At 38.2% G+C, this 26,070-nt stretch overlaps 1 protein-coding gene across 4 annotated transcripts in view; it reads right to left on the minus strand.

Annotated features, from left to right (window-relative positions):
• The window catches only part of ESRRB (estrogen related receptor beta), a gene marked incomplete at both ends in the record, with an annotated part of 115,476 nt that overhangs the window by 58,379 nt on the left and 31,027 nt on the right, over positions 1–26,070 (minus strand). For 2 of the 4 annotated variants that reach the window (XM_081334051.1, XM_081334050.1), the window contains one exon: positions 2,652–3,061. In XM_081334051.1, coding sequence (XP_081190177.1) covers positions 2,652–3,061 — 410 coding nt within the window. Of the gene's footprint in view, positions 1–2,651; positions 3,062–26,070 lie in introns of those variants that run through there. The other 2 variants (XM_081334052.1, XM_081334053.1) reach the window with 2 other exon arrangements.

The raw sequence follows: 26,070 nt of genomic DNA on the forward strand, positions 1-26,070 counted from the left end.
ATCCAAGAACAAAGGGAGTTGCTGCGCCACCACGCTCTCAACAACCTTCGCCAAAAAGCGAAGGTTGGAGACCGGACGATAGTTGTTTAAAATTGCTGGGTCCAAGGCAGGCTTCTTGAGGAGGGGTCTCACCACCGCCTCCTTCAAGGCGGCGGGAAAACTACCCTGACTCAAAGAGGCAGTAATCACTGCCTGGAGCCAGCCTCGTGTCCCATCCCGGGCCGCGTAAGTCAGCCAGGAGGGGCACGGGTCCAATAAACACGTGGTGGAGCTCAGCTTCCCCATTATCTTGTCCACTTCTTCAGGAGTCACAGGATCGAACTCTTCCCAGATTAAATCGACAAGGCCGCCCGTATCCTCATCGTCAGACTCTGCCCAGTCGAGTCCAAACCAGTCCGGATCCGAGCGATTTTGTCCGACAGAAATCGACTAAACTCCTCGGCTCGACCCTGCAAGGGTTCCTCCCTCACCTGTATACATCAACAATACCAAGAATTGTAACTGTGTAATGAGGGGAAAATGGAAAAATTATGGGGAAGAAAGGAGGATCAGGGAAAAAATACTGGATTGTGCAGTACTGAATAGATTTACATTGAAGAAGTAAATGTTAAATATGCGAACCCAGACAACATGTTGTTTACTAAGCACTAAAGACTGTAATTCTTAAAAATTAAGATTTTTTTTTAAAAAAACAAGGAATAGGTTTGTGGCCTTGAGGAAAGAGAAGGAGATTCTGTCTTGGAAAAAATCAGACAAGAAGGGCAGGAGAGTGCAATCACTTTAATGGTTACAGAAAGAATCTGAGGCAGGGCCTGCCCTCGTGGATCAGGCAGTTAAAACTGGTAGGTGGGAAGTCTGTATTTACAAGCTCAATGTCAGCCTCTCCAGGAAAAGAACTAGAGCAGCTCAAATCCTTTATTGTATGGCTACATTAACAGAATCTTTCTGCCCCTTTTGCCTGATTGTTCCCTAGGCAGCATCTCGCCTTCTTTTTCCTCAAGACCACTAATGCATTCCATTCCATGCGATCAAAACTTCGCCCTTTTTTCCCCCCCATTCACTGCAACACAATTAAAAGAGGATAGAGTTTTGTGGCTGTCATCTTCACATTTTTGATTCCCTCCGCCAGAATGCCCATTGTAAATTACGTTTTACTCTTGAAATGTCAATATTAATCTGAAAAAATACTACCAATTTCTTGGCTTGGTACGAGCTTCATAGCTCAAAAATATGTTGGTAGCTTAATACCATAAAAAGTGTATTCATTTTCAAAAGTAGAAAATGTTACTAGTAGTCTAAGAATGTTTATCTCTTTCTTAGAGAAGCAACAATAACTGAATGAAAGAGTGCTTGAATCTGCAGGATGAAAACTTAACTCTCACATTGGTAAGAAGAGAGTTAAATATCTACTTCTGAGGGAGAAACATTTAGTGACATCTTTGACACTCAGTAGATTTGTATTTGAGCTATGGTGGAACAGTGGTCAGAATGCAATATTGCAGGCTGACTCTGCTGACTGGCAGGAGTTCAATCCAGACTGGCTCAAGATTGACTCAGCCTTCCATCCTTCCGAGGTCAGTAAAATGAGGACCCAGATTGTTGGGGGCAATATGCTGACTCTGTAAACCGCTTAGAGAGGGCTGTAAAGCACTATGAAGTGGTATATAAGTCTAAGTGCTATTGCTATTGCTATGAACTAACATCCCCAAACATGCTGGCTGGAGAATTTTGGGAGTTGAGGTTCACAAGTCTTAAAGTTGCCCAACTGGACACCTCTGATTTAAATACTCAACATATGCAAATTCTACTTACTTTAGGAGTAAGTAGAAGTAAGCCCAATAGCTTAGAGCAGGGGTGTCAAACTGCCGGCCCACGGGCCGGATGCGTCATGTGGAAGCCGCGCCCACCCCATTGCCGGCAATGGCAAAATCATCACGTGACATTGTGTGATGTCATGTGATGTTACGAGTTTGACATGTCTGGCTTAGAGAGTTCTCTACATCCCATTCTGGAAGGTGCTGCACCATCTCAATTGGCTGAATACATCTTCCACGCACAAAAACAGACAGTTCTTCTACTCTGACAGAGTAGAGCTACTCTTGTATTACTTCCAAATTTTGGAATGCTTTTACTTCCGTTACTGATTCTCACCCTTAATGTTTTGCATGGGATGTAACATAGATCTCTTTAACTCAGTCTTTTATAACTGCCAGCATTCTTTTTCTAATTATCGCTATGGCTCAAACTATTTTAATAGTTTTTTCTAAAACACATTAGATTATGTGAATGAGGTAGCAAGCATTGAAATCATATAATCTGACTTACTCAAGAGTTGCAAAAACTAAAATAATATTGACAGCCAGGATTTAGCAAATTCACTTAGGGTTTTGTGCCAAATTATAGGATGACAAGAAAAAAGTTGCTAAGATTAGTAAAAGATACTGATTATTAAGCCTTTATTGTGACCCTATGCTGTCTAAATTCACATTGTTAAGTTGCTCACTTTTCAGCTCTAATCTATCCTGAATATTCAAAATACTTAGCCATCATCAGTTCCAAGATAAAACCCTATAATGAATTCTGTCTGTCAACCAACAAAACAGTGTTTGAAATAACCATTTCATTTGCCTTTGCTCTCACCGGCCTCCTACCTTGAATTGTTCGTTTGAAGAAGGCTTTGCATGCTTCACAAGAGGCCACTCCATAGTGATATCCAGATGCAATGTCCCCACACACTAGACATAGCCTTTTCGGGATGGCATTGAGCATATATTCACATTTAGTGGGTGAATCTTCCATAATAGCACTGGCACAGTCGTCATATCGCTTGCGGCAAGGCCCACCACCAATCCCTGCACTGCCGAACATGGGTGGTGAGTCCAGGCCATTAGAATGGGCACCTATAGCGATGCCATAACCACCACTGGCATCAGATGAGCCACTAGGACTGTGATGGCTAATGGCGTCAATTCCAGAGGATGGACTGGATGGCTCAGTCTTGATGAAAGATCCACAACTGGAGGTCAAGTGCCGCTCATCCGTGGACATTCTGCCTAGTAACCTGTGGGTTGCAAGAACAGAAAAGAAACCCATTAGCTGAGGGAGACATCCTCCCTAGTTCAGATAGATCCCATTCTGGCTACTGAATAATGCAATCACTACCAGCACTACTTTTCCGATAAAGCCCAGATAACTTGTGTTAAATCTATGGAATGGGGAGCAAAAATGGAATCAGTTACACTTGTAAGTTGGGCAGCAATGTATATTAGGTTTATAAATAAATACATTGTAAATACAATAAAACTGAGGCACTGAAATTTAATTTAATTTCCTTAAGCTTCCTCAACCAATCTATAACCAAAATGTAGTTATCCCTCAAGATTTGCAATACTGCAACTTATAGAATGTTCCTCTAAAAACAATATTTGTTAAAGAGAACAATGCACAAAACTGAATTGGGAAAAAATGGCTTGAAAAAAATTAATTGTGCAAAATAATAAAAGCATGCTAAATGCACATGAATGTTTGTATGGAAAATAATAATAATAATCACAAATTAATATGGAAATATGTTAGAAAAATATCCGTAAAACTAAAAGAAAGGAAATTAACAGGTACATTTGACTTCGGCTTTTTGAATGATGTAAGATAGTTCTAGGGAAAAACATGCATCCTTAACTATAACACCAAACAAATGAGTTGCTTGCTGACCAAGGCATCACATAAAAAAAAAATCAGTTTCTTCTCAATGAAGCCCTTTCTATGTTTTTACAATACTACAACATGATCCCAGATATTTATTCTTTACTTCTTTTTCTTTTCATCTTTTTTAGAAATACTATACACATATAGCCAGGGGAAAAAAGCTGCTAATTTTTTAAGGACAAAGCAGACACAGCATCAGATGTGTGGCTTTAGGAAGTGGTTGCATGGGACTTAGACAGCGATGATTTGAGATTTCTGCTAGCTGCATCCATCTTTGTAAGTTCCATATGAATCATTTTCTGGCTAATTAGCACGATTAGTGCTTTAAGTGCTTTATCCCAATTTTTAAAAGCCAGAGCAATGAATCATCCTCACACTAGTCCTGCATGCAGATAATTTTCACGAAATTGTATTGGAAAGCCAATCAGAAGCCTCTTTCCAACTTTTTGAAGTTCTGATTATCGTAAGAATGGAAACAAAACAAATGCACAGGTCTTCTCCACAATGGAGGCATACGTGCAGTGTTTAGGGACCTATTTTAAAAAAGGGGGAAATGATAGAAAATTACAAAATAAAAAATATTGAGGAGAGAATTAATAGGGGAAAATATACCCCTCCGTTGGAACACTAAAATCCATGCAGTGGCTCACTATATGATGTACATTCAGGGCATACAAAATTCCATGAGGCTGATACAGAAGACAAGGAAAAGAAGACTATTTCCTCAATTTTGCTGACCTTCCATTACCCTGTCAATTCCATCAGTTGGTTTTATAATAATGTAATTTATCTGTTGATCTTTTTTCCCCCTCTTCCCATCCATTTTTCCCCTTTTATATGATGTTTTCAGACTGTAACTTTGTACAGAGGCACTTCTTTCTATTTTTCACTTTTAAAAAATAATGGTCCAGTTAGCCCTTGTAAGAGCCTTTTTCACTGAAGACTGGAATAAAAACCCCATTAAATAAGGGAATAAAGAAAATGGAGGAACCCATACAAAATGAACCTATTGAATTCGTTTTCCTGAAATGCTGTGGTCCTTGGATGAGAGTTTTAGGATTTATCAAGAATTATTAGCATCCGGCCCTCTCAACTCCTGGCAAATAGATGGGGAAGAAATGGAGGTAGTGACAGATTTTATTTTCCTGGGCTCCAAGATCACTGCAGATGGGGACTGTAGCCAAGAAATTAAAAGACGCTTGCTCCTTGGGAGGAAAGCCATGGCAAATCTAGACAGCACACTAAAAAGCAGAGACATCACCCTGTCAACAAAAGTGCGTATAGTCAAGGCTATGGTCTTCCCAGTTGCAATGTATGGCTGTGAAAGGTGGACCATAAGAAAGGCTGAGCGCCAAAGAATTGAAGCCTTTGAACTATGGTGCTGGAGAAGACTCCTGCGAGTCCCTTGGACTGCAAGGCGATCAAACCGGTCAGTCCTAGAGGAGATCAACCCTGACTGCTCTTTAGAAGGCCAGATCCTGAAGCTAAAACTCAAATATTTTGGCCACCTAATGAGAAGGAAGGACTCACTGGAGAAGAGCCTAATGCTGGGAAAGATTGAGGGCAATAGAAGAAGGGGACGACAGAGAATGAGGTGGCTGGATGGAGTCACTGAAGCAGTAGGCGTGAGCTTAAATGGACTCCAGAAGATGGTAGAGGACAGGAAGGCCTGGAGGAACGTTGTCCATAGGGTCGCAATGGGTCGGACACGACTTCGCAGCTAACAACAACAACAACAAAAGAATTATTAGACTAAATATAAATATATAAATAGCTAAACAAAACCTCCATGTTCAGAAGAAGTATTACTGTAAAAATGGATGCAAGAGACCAATAACAAAGGAGACCCTTTATCTTCTTACAGTGAATCCTGATGCAAGATAAATAAGCCTTGTAAAGCTCTTATACTTTCATGTCCATCCTGCAAGGTTCATATTCCAGATAACCATCATTCTAATAAAGCTGCCAGTGTTTCTTTTTAAAGTGAAACACCATCCCATATTTGCTCTTTTGCCGGACCCACATAAAATAAATGTATGTGTAAGGAAGGCACAAAAAATCCAATATCACTCAGTAAGACAAGGATGACAGGTCTTTTTATCCAAGGTTACATCCACAATGAAACAGCATTTTGCTTGGGACTGTTTATTTAAAGATTTAACAAAGATGTTAAATGACAGAGATTTTGATCCGGCTCTCCTAGTAACCGATGAAGGCATCTCCTTAGCTATTTCTGGTCTGATGGAGTAGGTTTACAAAATCTAAGCATGACACTTTTCATCCTTCCTTTCTCTTCTTTCTTTCCATTAAATATTTTCATGGCTCTTCTTTGGATCCCCTCTAAACTGTTTCAGGAATAGGAATGTACCTAGACAAGAATACCGAAATTGAAATACAGATGGATTACTCGGGGGAAAAGAGAGTCTGCTTCCTAAATATGATGCTTGAACTATTACTTATATAGTTGTCCCACCACTTGCTCACTATAAGACTCTTATCAGGTTGCAGACTGATATCATTTCTATCCCCTCAGATTTCTCTAGCGCAGCACATTAGCCACTTTGCAATCTATTAGCTGTTGCAATACTTCCTGCTACTTTCAAACTCAGGGCTACTGGCAGCACTCCTATGCGGCTCTAAAAGCTTCTCGGGCACAAACGTCTCCTTCCCTAGTGCGACAAACACAAGGTGCTCCTGAGACACCCAGGAGAACTCAACCCAGAGAATCACTAGTTGGTTGGGAAATCATGTGACTCCAATGCAGACGCAGTTATGTGCGTGAAACTTTGGGTTCTAAATGCATCTCTTTAAAATTCTGCCTCCATCCGGTGTTTCCTTCTTCCCCACCTGTATATTTCCATCACTGAGTATTTCCTCTTAAAAGCAGGAAATGTTATCTGTAGGTTCAGCTTACATAAAGGCAGCAAAAGGATGGACTTACCATTTTAAAAGGTTTAGAATGCAAATGCAGCCTGGAATTGTTTAAAATGAATAAATATAAATGACACATTTTATACCGGCTGTCAGCATTAACTGAAAACATAACCAAATGAGTTAATTCTATTTTATTGTAGGGTTATATTAACAGAATCTTGCAAGTCCGAGAGTACAATTTTCCTCCCATCTCCTTTACCCCCAAGAAATTAGGGAGGGTCCCTTCTGAGCTTCTTGCTCACCCACTGTCCAGCTAGGGAATATGCTACTTCTTATCTGACCATTCCCTATGCAGGAATTCTGGAATCCAATCTCCCAAAGTCGTTTCCATACATCATTGCACTGTTTCCGGCAGTTAAGAAATAAAATGCTCTTGATAAGCCTAATCCTCTTACCAAAATACAACTCTACCTTTTAGAATTCTTTGAATCCTGTATTTATTTTATCTTATCCTACTTCATTCTGGCATATGTTTTATAGCCTACTTCATTTTTTTTAGCTTTTACTGTCTCTTGTTCCCTTTCCCCTCCCTTGTTTTTGTATTTATTCAGCTTGAGTCAAAGGAAAGGAATGGAGAGGGTTACCTAACTTGAGTAATAGTGTGTTGCAACTTTAGCAACAAAAAGTTTCAGTCAACCTTTTAAGAGAACTAATTTGATATATTAAGGCACATCCTGGAAACTGAGAGACTCTGAGTTTATTCCCACTTCAGGCATGAAGCCAGCTGTGTGACCTTGAACCAAGTCACTCTCTCAGTCCTAAAAAGGACACAATGGCAAACACCTTCTGAAAAGGTGTCTGAAAAACTTGCCAATAAAATTGTAGGGACCTGTCTGGTCAGTTGACAAGAGCCAAAACAGACTTGAAGGTATCAAACCCTCCTCAAAAAAAAAAAAAAACAACAACCCACAACCCCCTTTTTAAAAATAAAATATAACTCCCTGAATAATTTATAAGCAAAGCTTTCTGTTTCAATGAAGAGGTTCCTGGAGCTTCACATTAAACTTCTTCCATGCAAAAAGCATATCTGCTCTAATGCTACAGAAAGTAGCAAGTTGAATGGGACATCTTGGCTCACCTAGCTCACAATATTATCTATGCTGCTCAGTGCAGAAGAGGCAGAGAACTAGCAGAAAAAAATATATGGAAAAAATATAAATAATGCTAGTAATTATTAAATTATACTCCCATATCCCATTTCTTTTTTAAAAGACTTATCCTAAATAGATTGAGGATAATAATGGATATTTGTAAATTCCTTTGAGAAAGTAACTAAAAAGCAATAGGCAGGATTAATCGAAAGAAGACTTTCACAGGAAGACGGCATTTGCATCTCTCTGTACTTATGATGAGATGCATATAGTGGTTTTAGAGGGAGGGGATATGATATTAATTGGCAAATTGGATTTGCTTGGAGAGTTCACTAATGAAACACTGGGAAGCTGGCGATTTTAGATCTTCTCATTTTAGCTCCCTCTAGGGATGAGCTGCATAGAAGATGATGAAATGATTTTGAATCTCTGGGATAATCTTAGTCTTGGATAGCTGGGCATGTGATATTGTGGAATCAATAAATTAGGATTTCCTGTCTCAGGTTGATTCATGGGATGAGTTTTATGGTTTTAGAGTCCAAAGGGAAAACAAAAATGAATTTGCATCCCAAATTAATTAGCAGTATACTCAACTGAGCCACGCACATTGATAGTTTCTTGGTCTAAATATAGTTGCTGCAGCTTTTTTGATGCTGCAGCTGACAGTGCTAATAAATGAAAGCAGAAATGTAACTTCAAGGGGACTCAGATTGGTTGGACTGATGTATTTTGATTTCCAGGTTTATGCATTAAAAATAAGACAGCATATTGGATGTTGGGAAAAAAAATCTTAAAATAAAATTTAGAACGTTTTCGCCAACTGTATTTTGATTATCTGCCATGTTCATCATCACAATTTCCAGAGGCCAAGGCTGACTGCAAACAGGATATGCACACAAACTGCCTCAAAGTGGAGGTCCAAAATTAAGATTGCCTTAAAAATCAACAAGTTTTATAAAATGGTAGTGACTGGATATCTTACATCCAGTAGCATACCTAGAAATATTATTTATTAGAAAAGCCTCCCTCTTCTGAGACTAGAACCCCCCTTTTAAAGCATTTGTGGAATTTTAACAAAAGGTTAACAAGCTGCTCACAAGCTTCTCAGTTGCCTGCCATCTATGGGCCAGAGCTTGACCACTCCTGCTTTTAAAATATGCTTTTGATTCTGAGAAATGAATCAAATACACTCCTTTGTACTGTGGATCAAACAACATAATATTCAACTTACATTACATATTTGTACCATTAAAGCTTATTCATTTAGGTATTCTTCAGAGATGCATTGTTAAAAGCAAGGAAAATACAGGATAACAGTTTTATAAATAAAGAAATTTCATATCCATAGTTGGGTTAAAACAGCTGAATTTTTTTTAAAAAAAATTCCAGTGTTTTCACATATTCATGTTATAGTACCAGAAACTAGAAAATAGTAGGGAGTATAGTATTTTTGGAAATTATGTACAAGTCATCCTTTACATATGAACACAACTCTGAATGGCTTACAGTTATAAAAATCTGTCGGTCTGTCTGTCTGTCTATCTATCTGTCTACCTATCTATCTACCCATCTATCTATCAAAATATAAATAAGTGATTAAAAACTGATAAAGATAATACAACTTATAGTAAACACAAAACATTAGCAGCATTAATATAGACCTAACACAGAGAGATAAATTATTACATAAATTTAGATCTAAATAGTAGATCAATGATACAATTAATGTAAAATATGTCTAAAAGCTAAAATACGTTAATTCTTTTTTTCAAAAGCGAACAAGATGGAACAGAAATATACCGTACATTGGTCTACATTTCAAAACCAGGAGCTACCAGAACCAGAAAGCATCAGGAAATTCTCTTGTCATCACCTGGATCTCAGAATGAGAAAATTCTTGGGTAAGAGAAGCCTATTCTGTAGTAGATGAACTTGGTATTAGGGGAGATACAATTGGAAAGCATTTCATCAGAGATCCAGAATCTTGCAGTTTAATATACTTTTAAAAGGTAACCTGAACTGGAGCTAAAAATAATTGGAAGGAGTGTAGGTGACAGATTTGCATAATAGGATTGCAAAAACAGGTCCTATTCAGATTGACTTCCATCTGGACCAGGCACCTGTTCTGTGCATGCCAGAAATAAATAGCCATTACAATCAGGAACAGAGCAGACAAGTGGTCCTTATTGAGTATTTTGTTCCATAAGTTATTTAAAATCTCAAAAGCCCTTGCAACCCATTTATTTCTTATGACAAGCTATCCTAATTGTTCCCCCACATGGAGACTGTCACTGTTAATTTAAATCTCATTCAGAAATGAACTGACAATTACACATTGTAAATTCTTCAAATATTATTCTCCTTCCAAATAGAAAAATGTATTCTGCTCACATGTTAACATAGCACGTTTGCCACAGCAGCCAAATCTAGTAAAATATGGAGAAGCTAGAAGATAGAGTACAGCACCATGGACAGCACCATGGACAGTTCTAACTGTGCATTCATTGAAATCTACAATTCTGTATAGGATAGGCTGCTCAAATCTTGAGGACCTTGTGAATTTTGGGAACTGTAACTTGTCTCAGAATTTAATTTTATATAAATTGATGGGGGACAGGTTAAGAAAAACTGTATCAAATAAATGCCCCCATACAAATAAGAAAAGTAATTTTTTGTTCCACTTTTAGAGGTTACCTCTCTTTGCTTAAGACTCAATTAATTGATTATGCATTATTGACAAAATGGGCAATTGTTTAATTGCTTTGTATCAAATTTGCCTTACTGCAAATAAAGTTATCAATAGCTGTTGAAGTGTATAATAAAAGCATTTGCTTAGAAATGTCCTACTGATTATATTCTATAATGCAAAATGTGGCTAAACGACATTGCTTTGTCATTACCCTTTTATTCCATATTGTTAGCTTCCCTCTATTTAAAAAAATAAGGAGATTAAATCTTAGTATATCATAAATTAGGTTGCAATCCTGCCAAAGTACTATTGAATTGTGTTAGATTTACTATTGAATAGATATAGAAAGCTTAATTAATTAATATAATTAAGAATGAAAAAGCTCCTTTATCTACCTAAACTGTACGTTAAACTGCCACCTTCAGTGCAATAATTCCTTGAGCGAATTTTGTAGAAAAGAATATACTTACCTATATAGGTAGCCCTCGATTTACGACCACAATAGGCCCAAAATTTCTGTTGCTAAGTGAGACAGTTGTTAAGTGAATTATGTCCCATTTTACAATCTATCTTGCCACACTTGTTAAGTTAATCATCACAATTGTTAAGTTAGTAACAAGGTGGTTAAGTAAATCTGGCTTCTCCATTGACTTTGCTTGTCAGAAGGTTGCAAAACATGACCCTGGGACACAGCAACGGTCATAAATATGAACCAGTTTCCAAGCATATGAATTTTGGAGATGCTGCAACAGTCATAAGTGAGAAAAATGGTCATAAGTCTCTTTTTCCCCTGCTGTTGTAATTTTGAACAGTTGTAAATGAACTGTTGTAATTCAAAGGCTACTTGTATTCATAAGCAAATGAAGATATAAATATTCAGATCATACATTTTGAATTTTAAGCATTTTACCTGCATCTATTCATATATTCAGGAAAAAATATAAGGTTTTTATGTGCTTAAAGGATAGGACCATATATATTATCACACACTGGGTTCCTTCTGTATATTTCAACCCCAATTCTACCAAATGTGTTTGCTTGTAAGTTAATAAAAATCTGAGATTGGGAACCTCCATAAATATGAATCTCTCTTCAGTAATCTTAAAACTGTAAAATTTACCTGTCTTCATATATTCTGACTATAGGCATCTCCTCTACTTTCAAAAATTTTCTAGTTCCCCTCTAATTCACTTAAAATGCATAAATATATACAATCTGTGAATTTATGTGAAAAAAATATGCTTTAGAGACTAATGGAGGTTTGATTCCACAGGAGACAATACAAACAATAATGTTAAGCTTGATTTTTAAAACTTCTGTGTATACTCAAAAAAATTGACAATAGAGGTTTACTTCATATATAAGATTCTTGGAATGTTTCTTTTTTAAAATATAATAGAATATTTATATGGTTATTCCCTCTACAGACAGCATTCCATAACCTAGGAAATAAGGTGACTTGATTCCTTATGCGAGACTAAGACTTGGATTCTGGATTTGGAACAACAACCAATCAGCAGATAAACTATATCCAGCATGCAGGAGATGGCTATTTTCTACCCTCACGTTGCCATAAATACAAAAGGAAACGCTAGAAATATATATTGTATAAAGCTAATAATTCCAGGACCTGAATTTACCCATCCATGTAGTACTTACTGAATCACATAATAAATAACATGAGGATATTTAGCTCATTATCAAGTAATTAAATCAGTTGTAAAATGATTATTTTATATTATGTCTAAACTAATTTTATAGATAAATTATATTAATGACATTAAGGCCAAATTTTATACACAGCTAGGAGTAAATGCCATTTAATTAAATAGGATGTACTTTTAGTAAGCATATTAAGACTGGTTTACTAATTTCCTAATATCTCATTGTTTTCTGAAATGGTTGATTGCTAAAACTTTGAAAAGTAGGCCAGATTTAAGATAAATTGATAGGTTGATTCTGCTCATGGAGTACTGTCAGATGCAAAAAAACAGGGCCACATACGAAGTTCAAATTAATCTGATTTCTTTGAACAGGAATCTACTCCACTAACAATTAGCACTATTTTGGCACTAGTAAGGGTTAACAGAATTCAAAGGAGAGTTTGTAATGGCCTCTTCAGATGCCTCTCTGGGCGTCAGCTGAGAAGAGGATGAGTCAGTCCCAGGCACATCAAAGGGGGAAGCATCAGCACATCTGGAGGTGCCCAGTGGCTCTGAGCTGGGAGCAACAAGTCCAAGCATGGCAGAGTGGTCACAGAGGGAGAAATCAGATAAGTAGTTAACTGAGCATGGGTCAGTTGAGGGACAGCTGCAGCAGGACAGCCCTGAGGCTACAGATGGAGAGAGCATGAAACTACAGCCAGCCAGCCAGCCAGCCAGCGAGGAGAAGGAATGCAAGCACAGACTAGAGGCAGGAGCAATGGAGGTTGGCCTAGCTATTTGTGAAGCGGCAGTCACGTCCTTCTTGATGGGCTGCACTGGGTGTTGGCTATTTAGTGCAGCAGGAGAGAAATGATGTTGGGATCAACATGTCAGTTTGGGAGCTAGTGTTTGCCAATCTCTTAGTTCAGCTTCCTGACTGTGACTGTGGCTTTTAGACCCTGGATTCATGCCTTGACTCTTGGATCTGCCTCTCAGATTTGCCTTTGCCTTGAATCCTGTTCTCCAGATCCCAGATGGTGGACTTTGGTATTTTACCTCGCCTTCTTTCTATTTTGTCTTGTCTTGTGGACTGCTCTAGCTTTGTGGATTCCGGAATTGAGCTGAGAACTTGTTGGGGGTTGACTTGGACTGGGAATTTTCTGGGAAAGACTCTTGGAAAGGCCTAGAAAGCTTCAATAAATTTCTTGAATTCTCTGTGCTGTGTATGGATGTGAGCTGGAGCAGGAGAGGGTTGGACTTAGTACATTTGTGGCTACAAAAAGATTCTAGGCTAATTTCTCTTTTGACTCCGCCCCCCTATGTTCTGCCACTACTTCCCCTGCAAGTACTTTCCTATACATACTACAAATCACTTCTACCATCAATCAATATAATCTAAAACTTAGATAAAATTATAACATTCATATTATAGTCTGGTAAGTAATAGGCAAATAGGATTTCCAATCAAGATTGTGATCTATGACTTGATGTGAAAATGTAGAATGACTTCACATAAGATCATTTATAGGTATGCCAGACTCAGAACAAATTTCCAGACTTCATTATTGCAGAGATTATAAGAAAAGAATAAAGATATATAACTATTCCCCAACCATAATTTATTCATACCAAAGTGGATTGGAATTCATCTTCTTTTTTTATTGCCTTTCTGTGAAACAGTGGATCCCTTCACTGATAACAAGAGAACTTGCAGGTGGTTCCTTATAAAACTGACTTCTGAGTCCTTATCAGTGTAGGAACTGACAAACTAACCAACAGAGAAGACTTAACAGTTGAATAGAAGTAATAGGAATATTGCAGAAAACTAGGTATGTAAAACTGAAAATCCTGATTTCCAAATAATAGGAAGTAATAGTTCATTATCCTGAGTAGTATACTTATTCTGGGACCATACTTTTTAATTGAGATGCAGGACATGGTTAAGTTTGCATAGATTGAGGAGAAACAGGACTCCTGAAAAACTGAAGAAATATCACACAGAAGAAAATCAAGTTTTGTCCTCTATTGTTCCAGAATGCATATCACCAAACAATGTATTTAAAATACAAGAAGATATTCTAGTTGGATGTTAAGACATAGTTCTAACAACTTAATTTGAAAAATTATCTGAAGAGATGGTGGGGTATTTTTCATTGGCCATCTGTCAGGTATACTGGATATCCTAAAAAGCCCCCTTCCAACTGTAAGAATCTGAGATTCTAGGACTAAAATTACCCTGATATAATTTGATTTTTACTAGAGTGGCTCAAGACAGGTGCTCGCAGCATTACCAATCAAAGAAATCATGCACTTATTCCATCTTTCACTAGACTTTTTCTGAATAGAAAAAATTGCCAAAGTATGAGAAATGACGGAAGGGATAAAAATGGAAAATGACATCATTTTGTACAAATGTATATGAATAAAGCAAATTACTAAAAAAAAGCCTCATCTGAAAACATCTTTATAGATATATTGTTCTTGTAATATGTCCAATGAATGTTTCCCTGTTTTGATTAGTTCTTTATTCTCTGAACTGTGGTTGTTACTTATGAGGGCAACACAACCCTGCGATTTACTTATTCAAAACATTTAACTATATGCTGTAAACTATTCTGGAGCAAATTTTAAATGCACATTGCAAATCATAATTTTGGTTTACTTTTCCTCATTGTAAAACATAAACGAATTTGCAAAATTTATACTGAATACAGCCACTGTAAGAAGTGAAGCAACTGTCAAGGCAGAAATCAGCAATTCTCAGGCCAGACAGAATTGGATTAAGTTACTGTATATTAACTGAATGAATGGGTTGCTTCCAGTGTTTGGATTCAGCCAGTTCGCACCACTTCGGCAGAACCAGTAGCTAATTTTTTGTTGCTCAGGCCCAGAATGGACTTCTGGAAGTGGCATCCACACAGAGAACCGGTTGTTCACATATTTGACTCTCACCACTGGTTGCTTCCCTTGTCATGACCATGAAAAGAAGGCCAATTCTCTCATGATTCCAAAAGATGAGACAGAAGAACTGAAACCCTGCAGCAGCCATATAAAGACAGCTTTTGATTTCTTTGTCCGCAAATGAAGACAAAATTGTGTGTGTGACATTCTGCTATAAGCAAGTTCCTGAATATAGGGAGAAGTGTTTGGAGAACTGAGGCATATTGCTATGTTCCAAAAGAAGCCTGATACACATACAAAGAAATCATATTTTGAATTTTAGTTATAAAGGCACTTCTGGTGTGGAGAAATTATTTATTTATTTATTTTTACTATCCTTTGATCACCGTGAATGTAATGAAGGGATGGTGAAATAGAGATATTAGTATTGTAGGCTGGAGGTGGTTGGTGTAGTGACAGAGAAGGCACCACTGGCGCTAAGCTCTAAACTTGTGGTCTTCTAGTCTACATTCAAACTTTTGCAATTTTAATTTGTTTCTATATTTATAGTGGGCTTTATATTTCTGTTTATTATATTGTAAGTCACTCATAGTCATCTCAAAAAGAGAGATGGACAGTACGTAAATTCAACGAAGAGATAAAAATAAATAAATAAATAAATAAATAAATAAATAAATAAATAAATAAATAAATAAGCAGCTTATATAAATGCCTGAAGAATTGTTTGAAGAAGCGTCATTCTGAGAAGCAAGATGGGCGATATACAAATTTAATAATAAATAAGAAAAAATAAATAAAAATTCAATACAAACATCATTCACCGTAATACCACTGTTGCAAAAGAAAGTTTTATAATGGATTATATTCATTATTTTATATAGATGCAATAGGATGATGATATGACATTCCGATATTTATTTCAGCACCCACATATTTAATCAAGACAAAATAAACCAAGCATGCCTAAAAAGCAGCATGATCTTCTACCTACTACTTTCTAGTATCAAGCTACCCTGTAAAATTTCTCTTAAAAATAGCACACTATAAACTGAGAAGAAGTGCACATTGGGAAAGTTCAGGCAGTTGAGGTTAAGTCAGGCAAAGAAAGCCAAATTTTAGTTTATGCAACAAAACCACAAAGGCCAAGAGCTCCCAAGGCAAAATAAACAGGTCATTTTTTGCATGCAATATACATGCAAATTACATTCCAACATTTATAGTCTAGATGAGGCAGCCCATAATGGTGCAAAGAAAAAGGGAGAAAAAAAACTAGCAGATCATCTTTTGCTCATAAAAGCACATTATATCTTTCATAAATTCTGATGACCTATAAAGCCCTAAATGGCGAGGGTCCGGGATATCTGAGGGAACACCTGCTGCCAGCATCAAGCTCCCTTCGTCCAGTGCGCTCCCACAGGGAGGGTCTTCTCAGGGTGCCGCCGGTTAAAGATTGCCGGCGGGTAACACCCAGGGGGAGGGCCTTCTCAGTGGGCGTGCCTGCCCTTTGGAACCAGCTGCCCGCGGAGCTTAGGACTGCCCCCGACCTCCGTTCATTCCGCCGGGACCTGAAGAGCTGGCTCTTCGAGCTCTCTGGCCCAGGCTGAGAATTTTTTAATTTTTAATTTTAACTGGGTTTTTATTTTTTCCTCAGGGTTTCATTTAATCTTTTTTAATTTGTTTTAACTTTTCTATTGATTTTCTTTTAAATATCCTGTAAACCGCCCTGAGTCCTTCGGGAAAGGGCGGTATATAAATCTAAATAAATAAATAAATAAAATAAATAAATTCAACTTACAAATCAAGTGTGATTTTTTTTTATTCCAGCCCAATTTAAGTGAATATTCCAAACTATTTTAAAGAAGCAATTTAACATTTTCTTCTTACTTTAAATACAATTCTTCAATATTAAGTACTTAGATATTAATTCTATTTACTATAGTACTTCCTTAACTTGATCTTTTGTGGTATGATGTTGCTATATTGCTAAAATACCGTCATGCATTTTGAGCACATCTTTTTTTCCAAATTAAATGAGTATTATTATGCTCAAAACATGTTGTCCTTGTTGCCATCTTAACAGTGTTGGTTTTCCTTTGTTTGGACACAACATTCTAGATGTGACCTGTAATGTAATGATACAAAATCAAATTACCATTTGTTTCAACTTTCGCAAAAGGTAAGTAAAGTATCTGGGTTTTTTTAATGAAAGCTGAGGTGAATGTTCATTTCTGAGCTTATCCGTCAAAACACCAGATCACTTTCTAGTCAGAGAGGAAATATATTCAGTAGTAAATAGGACAAATAAGAAGTTTATGTTAGATGTAAAACGAATATCATTAAAAAAACACAAACATATATCATTCTAAAAATCTTATATTACGTGGATAAGAGGATCAAGGGGGAAGGTGATTGAAAAGATAATTATGATAATCAAGATGAGAGGAAATCAAGACTTTGCTTCAGAGCAGTATGTGGTTCCCTGCAGGCAAGCTGAAAGTTTTTCAACATATTTTTTCCCTTTCTCCCTATGGCAACAAGCAAGTTTGAAAGTTAAGGGACCTTCATAGATTATTTATTTTGTGATTAAATCACTAGAGGGATGTTGTTAGTCTTACTGAGCCTAAGAAAGCTACCCCCCCGCCCCAATTAACATTTGATAGTTTGTCATCCAATCAGTATTAGTGGTTGTCAGTGGAAGCAATAAGGATAAATTCCATTATATCTTGTTAGGTCCTCTTCCTTACTTATAGCTATTGAAGGCCAAATATAGACATGACATCAGAGAAACACGAATGCATCTCCTGTTGTCTGTGTGTGTGGGGGGGGAGTAACAGCAGTTCTTCTGAGGAGTAATTTCAATGACAGCAAAGCATCTGTCCTGCATATTAATTACATAATGAATATAATGCCTCCCCATAGGCTCAACATCAGAACTGCTTGCCTAGCAACAAAAGAGGTTACCTATTAAATGCCAACTAAAAAATCTTAAGGGACTTAATAAACAGAAATTTGCGGCTAATGTACTGACTTTCAGATGACAATATAACCTTTTAAATTTGATTTCTAAAAGTGAGTTAGAGTTCTTAAACACAACAAGAAAAATATGAAGAGATGGATCTGGCTATCAAAAGCACATAAGGAGTAACAAAGTATGATGTGCTTCATTCTATAAAGAGAAAGAAATAATTAAATTTAGAGATGAAAAAAGTCTCTGTCGTGTATTCAGCTATCAGCAAGAACTCACTCATCAGCTTTTACACCATCCCAACAAAAGACATATTTACTTTAAATAGTTGATACCCGTCCATCCTCTGAAGGCACCTTCTTCCCTTCAAAGCCTTACTAATTACGCCATGCAAAGAAACTACATACAGAGCATCTCTTTTTTTAACCATTAAAGCAGCTGCGTCCTATTTCAGTCTGGTGTAACTGTTCCATCTACTGCTTAACACTGTCTCCATAGGGTGTGCATGGATAACCACTTTACTTTGTTAGTGAGACAGACATTTATTAGTTCTCTTTATTGAGTCAGATTCTAAATATGCCTGGAATCCAAGTCAGCAAGTTGTTTAAACATTGTAAACAAGGAATGTTTAAATATTTCCTTTAAAGAAGGAAAAGAAGGTACATGCCACAGAACTAGAGGATTTAGACTGCTCAGATTTGTTATCTGAAAACGGTTGTATACACATAAATTGATTGTGACAAGGTATCATCTTGCTTCCCAACACCATTCTAGTCTCTGAGAACCTGGCTGTTTTCAGAGCTTTAGGGGCCTAATGGGATGGGCCAGCCTAGTTATTTATTTTTGTTTGCTTGAGATTTTAAGACGGTATTCTTAGTTAATGTATTTGCCTTGAGTCCAAGGAACAAGACAGTTTATAATTGTGTGGAATAAATAATATATAAAATTATTGCACCGCTCAATTTTATACATAGCAAAGAAAATCCTCACAGTGTAGATATCCTAGATGAATGGGACTCTAGACCTGAGTTTTGCCCCTCTTGTGCATACCAGAAAAGACACCTTCCCCTCATGGAATCTAAAATTGGATTTAATAGGCTATTTAAGTGGTGTTGGATTTCCTGTAACTGTATGTGGGGAAAGCTGCTGTCCATGGTGAGCTGCTAGGAAGACGGCAACCTTTGAGAAGAAAAAGAGGTGGGGGAGTATGTTTTGAAGACAGTGACCACATTGCGCACCCACCCTCCTCACTGGTCTTCCCTACTGTGCATGTTCCACTTGCCCTTGGAATACTATCACTTATTATCACACTGACTTCTCCAGATGGGGCATCTGGGCTATTGATCTGATAAATAAACAGCCTGCTCGCTCGATCAAAATGTTATTTTGCATTTCAATTACTGTTCACTAATGCAACCTTCATCCCGCCAAGAGTGCTGCTGGCAATGACACTCGACTTGGCATAGGCACTGTGAGGAAACTCAGCAGCAGCGACTGCTCCAAGCACCTAACGGGACTCAACCCCCTTGCATTGAATACATAGAACAGAGAAGGAAGAGACTGTCCTGCAAGAAAAGAAGACAGAATGGACCAAAAGCAGAGCCTGCTTGAGCCTATTGTGATCAGGAGAAAGGTCACACATATCTGAATCAGATTTATTCCCGGCTTTCACTTAATTGGAGAGTTCATTAGATCTTTGATGGGTTGTTCTGAAGCTGGATTGAGTCCAGCTAGTTACAACATCCAAGAATTCAATGATACAAGGACTGGAAATCAATTTGCAGTGATGGGCCAGCAGTGTAAACACTGAGACAGAAAGGGTGAGGGTGTTGCAGTTGTTGCTGCTGTTTCTTTTTCATCTTGCCATTTTGGCAACAGAACTCCACCCAACTTTTAAATGAAGGCTATTGCTAAGCACATTGATTTGTGCTTCTTAGATTGTAAGCTGCCCTGAGTCTTCGGAGAAGGGCGGGATATAAATGGGATAAAAAAAAATGTTAACTACTTCTCTTTGCCACTCCCATCCCTGTCAATGCCAGAACCACAGAACTGGCTGCGTTACGGCTTGGTCACCTGCCAGTGCTACAGCTTCTTGAGGGTGGCTGCAAGGTGAAGTGGTAAGTGAATGCTCTGTTTTCTACCTGCCCTGTGATCTCAGTGACTTTGAGGGGCCATGCTTGAAAAGAGACATTAGTTTAATACATCTGCTGGGGAATTTATTTATTTATTTTATTTATTAATTTAATTTGTATACCGCCCTTCTCCCGAAGGACTCAGGGCGGTGAACAGGGCAATACATAAAAACCAGATACAAAAATTAAAAATTATTAAAAAGTAATTAAACAGTGCCCATAATAAATTAATACAGATTAAAAGTTAAAATCCATTTATAAAATCCAACCCCGTCCCATCAGGCCAGGCCAGCTTGTTCAAAGAGATGGGTTTTAAGATCGCGCCGGAAGGAGCGGAGATCGGGCGCCGTCTGGAGCTCGACCGGAAGATGGTTCCAAAGATCCGGTGCACCCACAGAGAACGCCCTCCCCCTGGGGGCCACCAGTCGGCATTCTTTGACCGGTGGCACCCTGAGGAGGCCCTCTCTGTGGGAGCGTACTGGGCGGAGGGAAGTTGATGCCGGCCGCAGGTGCTCCCCAAGGTATTCCGGACCCATGCCATGTAGAATACAAGACAGGATGACTGGAAAAGGTAGGAAAGAACTTCCCAATGACAAGCCTCTCAAGAAAGGTTTACAAATCAATAACATCAACCATACAGAAGAAAACAAAATGGGGCAGCAAAGCCGTATTGCACCAAAAAAAAAAAGGATATATTCTATGGACCATCAAGGTTTAGTATTTAACAACTATAAATTATCCAATTAAAAGAATCAACTTTGCATTTCCTAAACCGTGGTAAGTGAATTACAATCCAGCAGGATCACCTATGATCTACAAATGTCCTCTGTCTCCCCTTTCTAGGTTTTATTAATTTCGTGACTTTAAAAAGATCTATTATTATAACCGTCAAAAACAATTAAAAGGTCACATCATAAAAATCAATGGGGTAACAGAAAACACTGAAAAACAGACAGACCAAGAGAAAGACAATAATAAAGTGCCCGAAAACCCCTACAAAATGAAGCAAAGTTTTTTGCCTGGGACACTTCTTGACAATCAGCAGGGGAGAGAAACTGCTTTGGGAAGCAGGAATGTGCTTTCAGTTCTGTTCTTTTGCCCTTGTTAACAGCACAAAATGACTCTGCACCAGTTCAGAAAGAGTTCTGGATCTCTGTGATCCCACGATGTGGCTGAGTTTGGTAGCTGAGCCAATTTATTTCTGATTCAGCTGCTTTGTAACCCAAACTGCAACTCGACTTTATTCCCTTTCCTGGCTCCTAAAGAAGCAGCTGAGCTTTTAAGAGAAATGATCTCACCCATATTGAGTTCCAGTTTCTGCAGTCTAAAAGGTTTCTTTAGAACTAGCCACCCTCACTGCAGCCACCACAGCATTCCACGACCGTGCAATAAAGAGTTCCAGTGTGATGTAAGGGTTGAAGTAAGGGTTGAAGCATTGAACTAAGAGTGGGGAAACTCAGGCATTAGTCGCTGTCAAGCTGGAAGCTCATTGGGGGCTCTGCATCTTTCAATTTGACTCAGTCTATACCTCAAGCCTTTGGTTATGGGGAGAAATAAGAGGAGGGAATACAATATACACCACTTCAAGTCCCCAAATGAAAAGCAATGTAAAAATCCGATAGATGATGATAGGCAGATAGGCATTAGGAAAAGTGCCTGCTTGCAGAACTGATTGGATGATATTATGCCAGATTCATGGCTCTTGAGAAAAAAGGAGAAATGATGTTTTGGCAGCCAGGCAGCTCCACCCTATGTATTATAACCACTCAAACTATTTGCAAACCACCAAATACACAAAATACGTACTGAAATCATGTATGGGGAAGAGTGTTAGAATTTTATTTTATTTTATTTTATTTTATTTTGCATTAAATGGGAAGAGAGGATCCATTGCAAACTCTTTTGGATGAGTACTGGAATGGAAAGAGTCCTACTAGTATATACTGTAGAAGTGCTATGGAAGTGCTCTAGTATCTGAAAAGGTTGAAATGTGTTAATTTTTCCAATCTGTAGGACTGTCCTAACACAAAATGCCCTATTCTTTTTTCCACACTTCCCCCACCCCACTCCCCTCAAACAAGGGTCTCACTTTCTGAAACATGGAAAAAATGTTAGGCGTGAGCTTAAATGGACTCCAGAAGATGGTAGAGGACAGGAAGGCCTGGAGGAACGTTGTCCATGCGGTCGTGATGGGTTGGACACAATTTTGCAACTAACAACAACAACAAAGTTTAGGAGAGAAGAAGCTGGCTAAATAAGTACAACCTTGAAATCAGAGGAAAGAATATTGGTTCTTTCTCAAGAACAGTCCTGAGAGTACTGCAATTATAGGAGTTGTTTTGAGAACAGAGCTTTCAAGGTGCATCATATACAATGTCTATTGTGTATACTGTAGAACCAGGAATATAAAGATTCTTTTTTAAAATTGCCATTATTATAAGTGATAGAGTTTGTGCCTTTTACTTGATTGTTTATAGATTTTAAGGGGGGGAAAACCCAACTCCCAGAAACTCTGGGCCTTTGCCACTCACAGGTAGAGTAAGAAAATAGGAAATGTGCATCCAGAGAAAAAAAACCATACCAAACAAAGGCAAATCACACAGAAACTCACCGCTATCCTACCTCAAGACTTGGAGAATAACCAAGTTTTCAATACCTTCCATAATTGCATTAAAGTGGCAGCCATATGGATCTCTAGAGGGATACTCTTCTATAGGGTAGGTACCATGACAAAGAGGCACATTTCCAGGGTCCTACCAGATGGTATGTTTAATTAAGGATATCTGAAATGCACTTACTCTGTCAGATTTTCGTTCCTTTCTTCTTAATACAAAAAGATTACAGGTCGTCCTTGACTTACAACCACAGTTAGGACCAGGATTGCTATTGTAAAGCAAGATGTCACATGACCACATCAACTTACAAGAGCAATCTCAGCACTTTCCATTGAGATTGTTTCTCAAGTTGTTGAGAAAGTATGCATCCCAATCCAAGTCTTTCTGAGCCTGGTCGCTCCCTGTCCCAAATTTCAGTAAGGTTAAGAGACTGCTTCCAACTCTCACCAGTCATCTATTTCCCCCAACATGTCTTCCCTTTGGCCACCCTGCCTCCTGCCTTGGGAGGTAGCAAACAGGCCCAGAATTGCACAGCTCTGGGGCTGCTTCCCATGCCCCAGGAACCTCAGCCATCACAGTCTGCCCTAGAAGGCACCAGCAAGCATTCATTCACCCAGCTGCCTTCTCTCCCAGTCCCCCACACTAACCTTTCACCTTTAGTGCCCAATTGTCTTCCCACCTTTGCTGTCTTCTTTTCAGACCGACATCCACCCTGAGCGCTCCAATGAAGCTTCCTACACATGGCTCACCCAGGAGCCTAGTGGCAAGCTACAGCACCCACGAAGCCCCAGCAAGCAACAGCAAGCATTTGTTTGTTTAGCTGCCTGCTCTCCCCACTCCCACATGGTTCACCAGTCTGGCTCAGCAAGCAAACTAGCAAGTAATCACTTGTTCAGCTGCCTTTTCTCCCAGTTTCCCACTCTGATCTTTCATCTTTTTCTGTCCCCTTTTCAGATCCAGCTTCTCCAGTTGAGAAACTTTTATAAAGACTGTGTGGTGTTCCAAAGGCTCAGGGAATCATGCGGAGAAAATGTCCACTGGAGAAGCTGGGCACTGCTGCTTCAGCCACGGTGGCTGGGCAGAAAAGGTGAAAGGTTGGTGCAGAGTGAAGTGAAGGCAGTTGGGTGAACAAATGCTTGCTGGGACTTGCTGGGATGGGTTCTCTGGAGGTTTCTCTGGGAATCTGGAGCTGAGGCTTCTCTGGGCATCACAAGCAGCCCCAGAGCTGTGTGGTTCTGGAGGTGCTTGTGTCTCACAAGGCAAGGTGCAAGGTGGCAAAATTGCATAGATGGGGGAGATAGACAGGGGGGAGAGTTGAAGTGCCCCTGAGGTCAAAAAGTGCCCAAATTTTAATGATGTGGCTGTCATAGCACAACAATAGCCGTAACTTCAGGCATGGATCATAAGTCAATTTGTTCAGCATCACTGAACAAATAGTTGTAAACTGAGGACTACCTCTAGATATCAGTTACACATATTATAACTGACAAGCCAACTAAAGAAAATAAGCATGTTCAGATCTAAATGAATCTATCTTAGAGGAAGACATGAGATGATCCTCTTAAATTGGTGCATGGGGTCTACCTATCCCTGCATACAAAGTCTATGTTTGCTGTATATGGATTCCTTTGTTCCCCTTTATTGGAAAATTTTCTGATTTTCCCAAATATTTATTAGTAATTAAAAATCCTCTAATGACTTTTAACATGGAAGACAGAAATTTTGGATGATTAATTAAGTAACTATGCAAGAATCTAACATTACTGAGTTAGGCCTGGAGAGTTGTAGGCCCAAGAAATGTGTCCTAATGTATGTGGGTAATAATGACCCATATTTGCTTTCTATGTTGATTATCATGTAATAACAATTAAGTTGATAATATTTGGGAGACTAGATCTCTTAAATTAAATCATTCTAATAAGTATTTTAAAATATTGCAAAATGAAAACACGTGTACACTTAAACCAAGGGGAAAGGGTGGCAAGAATTAAGTATCACTTCTTCAATATCAGTTGATGGCTTCAGAAAAACAGATCTTGCTATGTATAACATCACTTCATCTTTCTCTCCTTTCCTTGCTTACAAGCACCCATATAACTCTAGTCTTAGCAGAAATTTGGCAGACATGGAAGACAAAGCTCCAAAGTAGAGAGTACAGAGAAATCACACAAAGTTCTGCACTATTTACTTATATTTTCCTTAGTGATCTTCATATTTTTAAATATTTAGTAGTCTGTTATTTTAAATGTTATTTTACTCAATTAGTTGGGGGGTTTATTTATCCATTTTTACGGATATTTGCACTCTTACTCTATTAATTTAATCGGACATTATATACCTTATGCTAACCCTGTTACAAGTATATTGTAAACTACAATAGTCAGATATTAAGAAGGGTGATATAAAACATATTATAAATATGTCTAATAAACTAAGTAAAAATGAGAAGTTGGGAACGTATGTACTTTCCTTTATGAAATGATAGAACAGCATAAGATGGAAAGAAAGGGAGGAGCAAGACAGATAATCAATTCACTGCCAAACTTTTTAGTCAAAGCAGCTTCCAGGGACTATAAACTGGATCCAGTAAGCAACTCTTCTGACAAGCTAGATTGAGAGCGATGAACAAAACCAACTGAGCTTTGAGAAGTAGCAAAAGCCAGGGGGACATGGAATCAGAAAATTTTGGAGGAAAAAACCTTCATTGATACAGTATATCACTCATTCATAACCTTTGAGAATTTTTAAAGTTAAGCAGCCTGATTTGATTGCTTGAATTAATATTTGTTTGTTTGTTTATATCCCGCTTTTATTATTTTTACAAATAACTCAAGGTAGCATCCAACACACCTTCCTCCTCCTATTTTCCCCACAACAACAAACCTGTGAGGCGAGTTGGGCTGAGAGAAAAATGACTGTCCCGAGGTCGCCCAGCTGGCTTTCATGACTAAGGCAGGACTAGAACTCACAATCTCCCACTTTCTAACCTGGTGCCTTAACCACTATGTACAATATAAGAACAAACAATATTATTGTCTGATTTTCACAGTACATGAGGGAGGGGTGGCTTGGCTATATATTTGCATGCATACAGACAAAGAAAATGTTTCTGTGTGTTAGGCTAAACTATTTAAAGTGCCTATTGTAGCATTAAACGCTTATGCAATGTATATTTTCTGGAAAAATAATGCAAATGTTGTCCATTTTTTAAATACTGGAAACCCATGCAGAATTGTGAAAGAAGGAAGTTATATGCAAAAATGAAATGGACCAAAATTAAGTAATTCATCCATCCTACATTTAAATACAGCAGCAAGATTTCATAATTATATTAATTTGTTTCAAGCCTTCTTATTTAATTAAAAGGTGCTTTTGCTGAATTGTGCACCAATTTT

The sequence above is a fragment of the Vipera berus genome (assembly GCF_964194415.1).
Source record: "Vipera berus genome assembly, chromosome: 1".
Taxonomy (NCBI): domain Eukaryota; kingdom Metazoa; phylum Chordata; class Lepidosauria; order Squamata; family Viperidae; genus Vipera; species Vipera berus.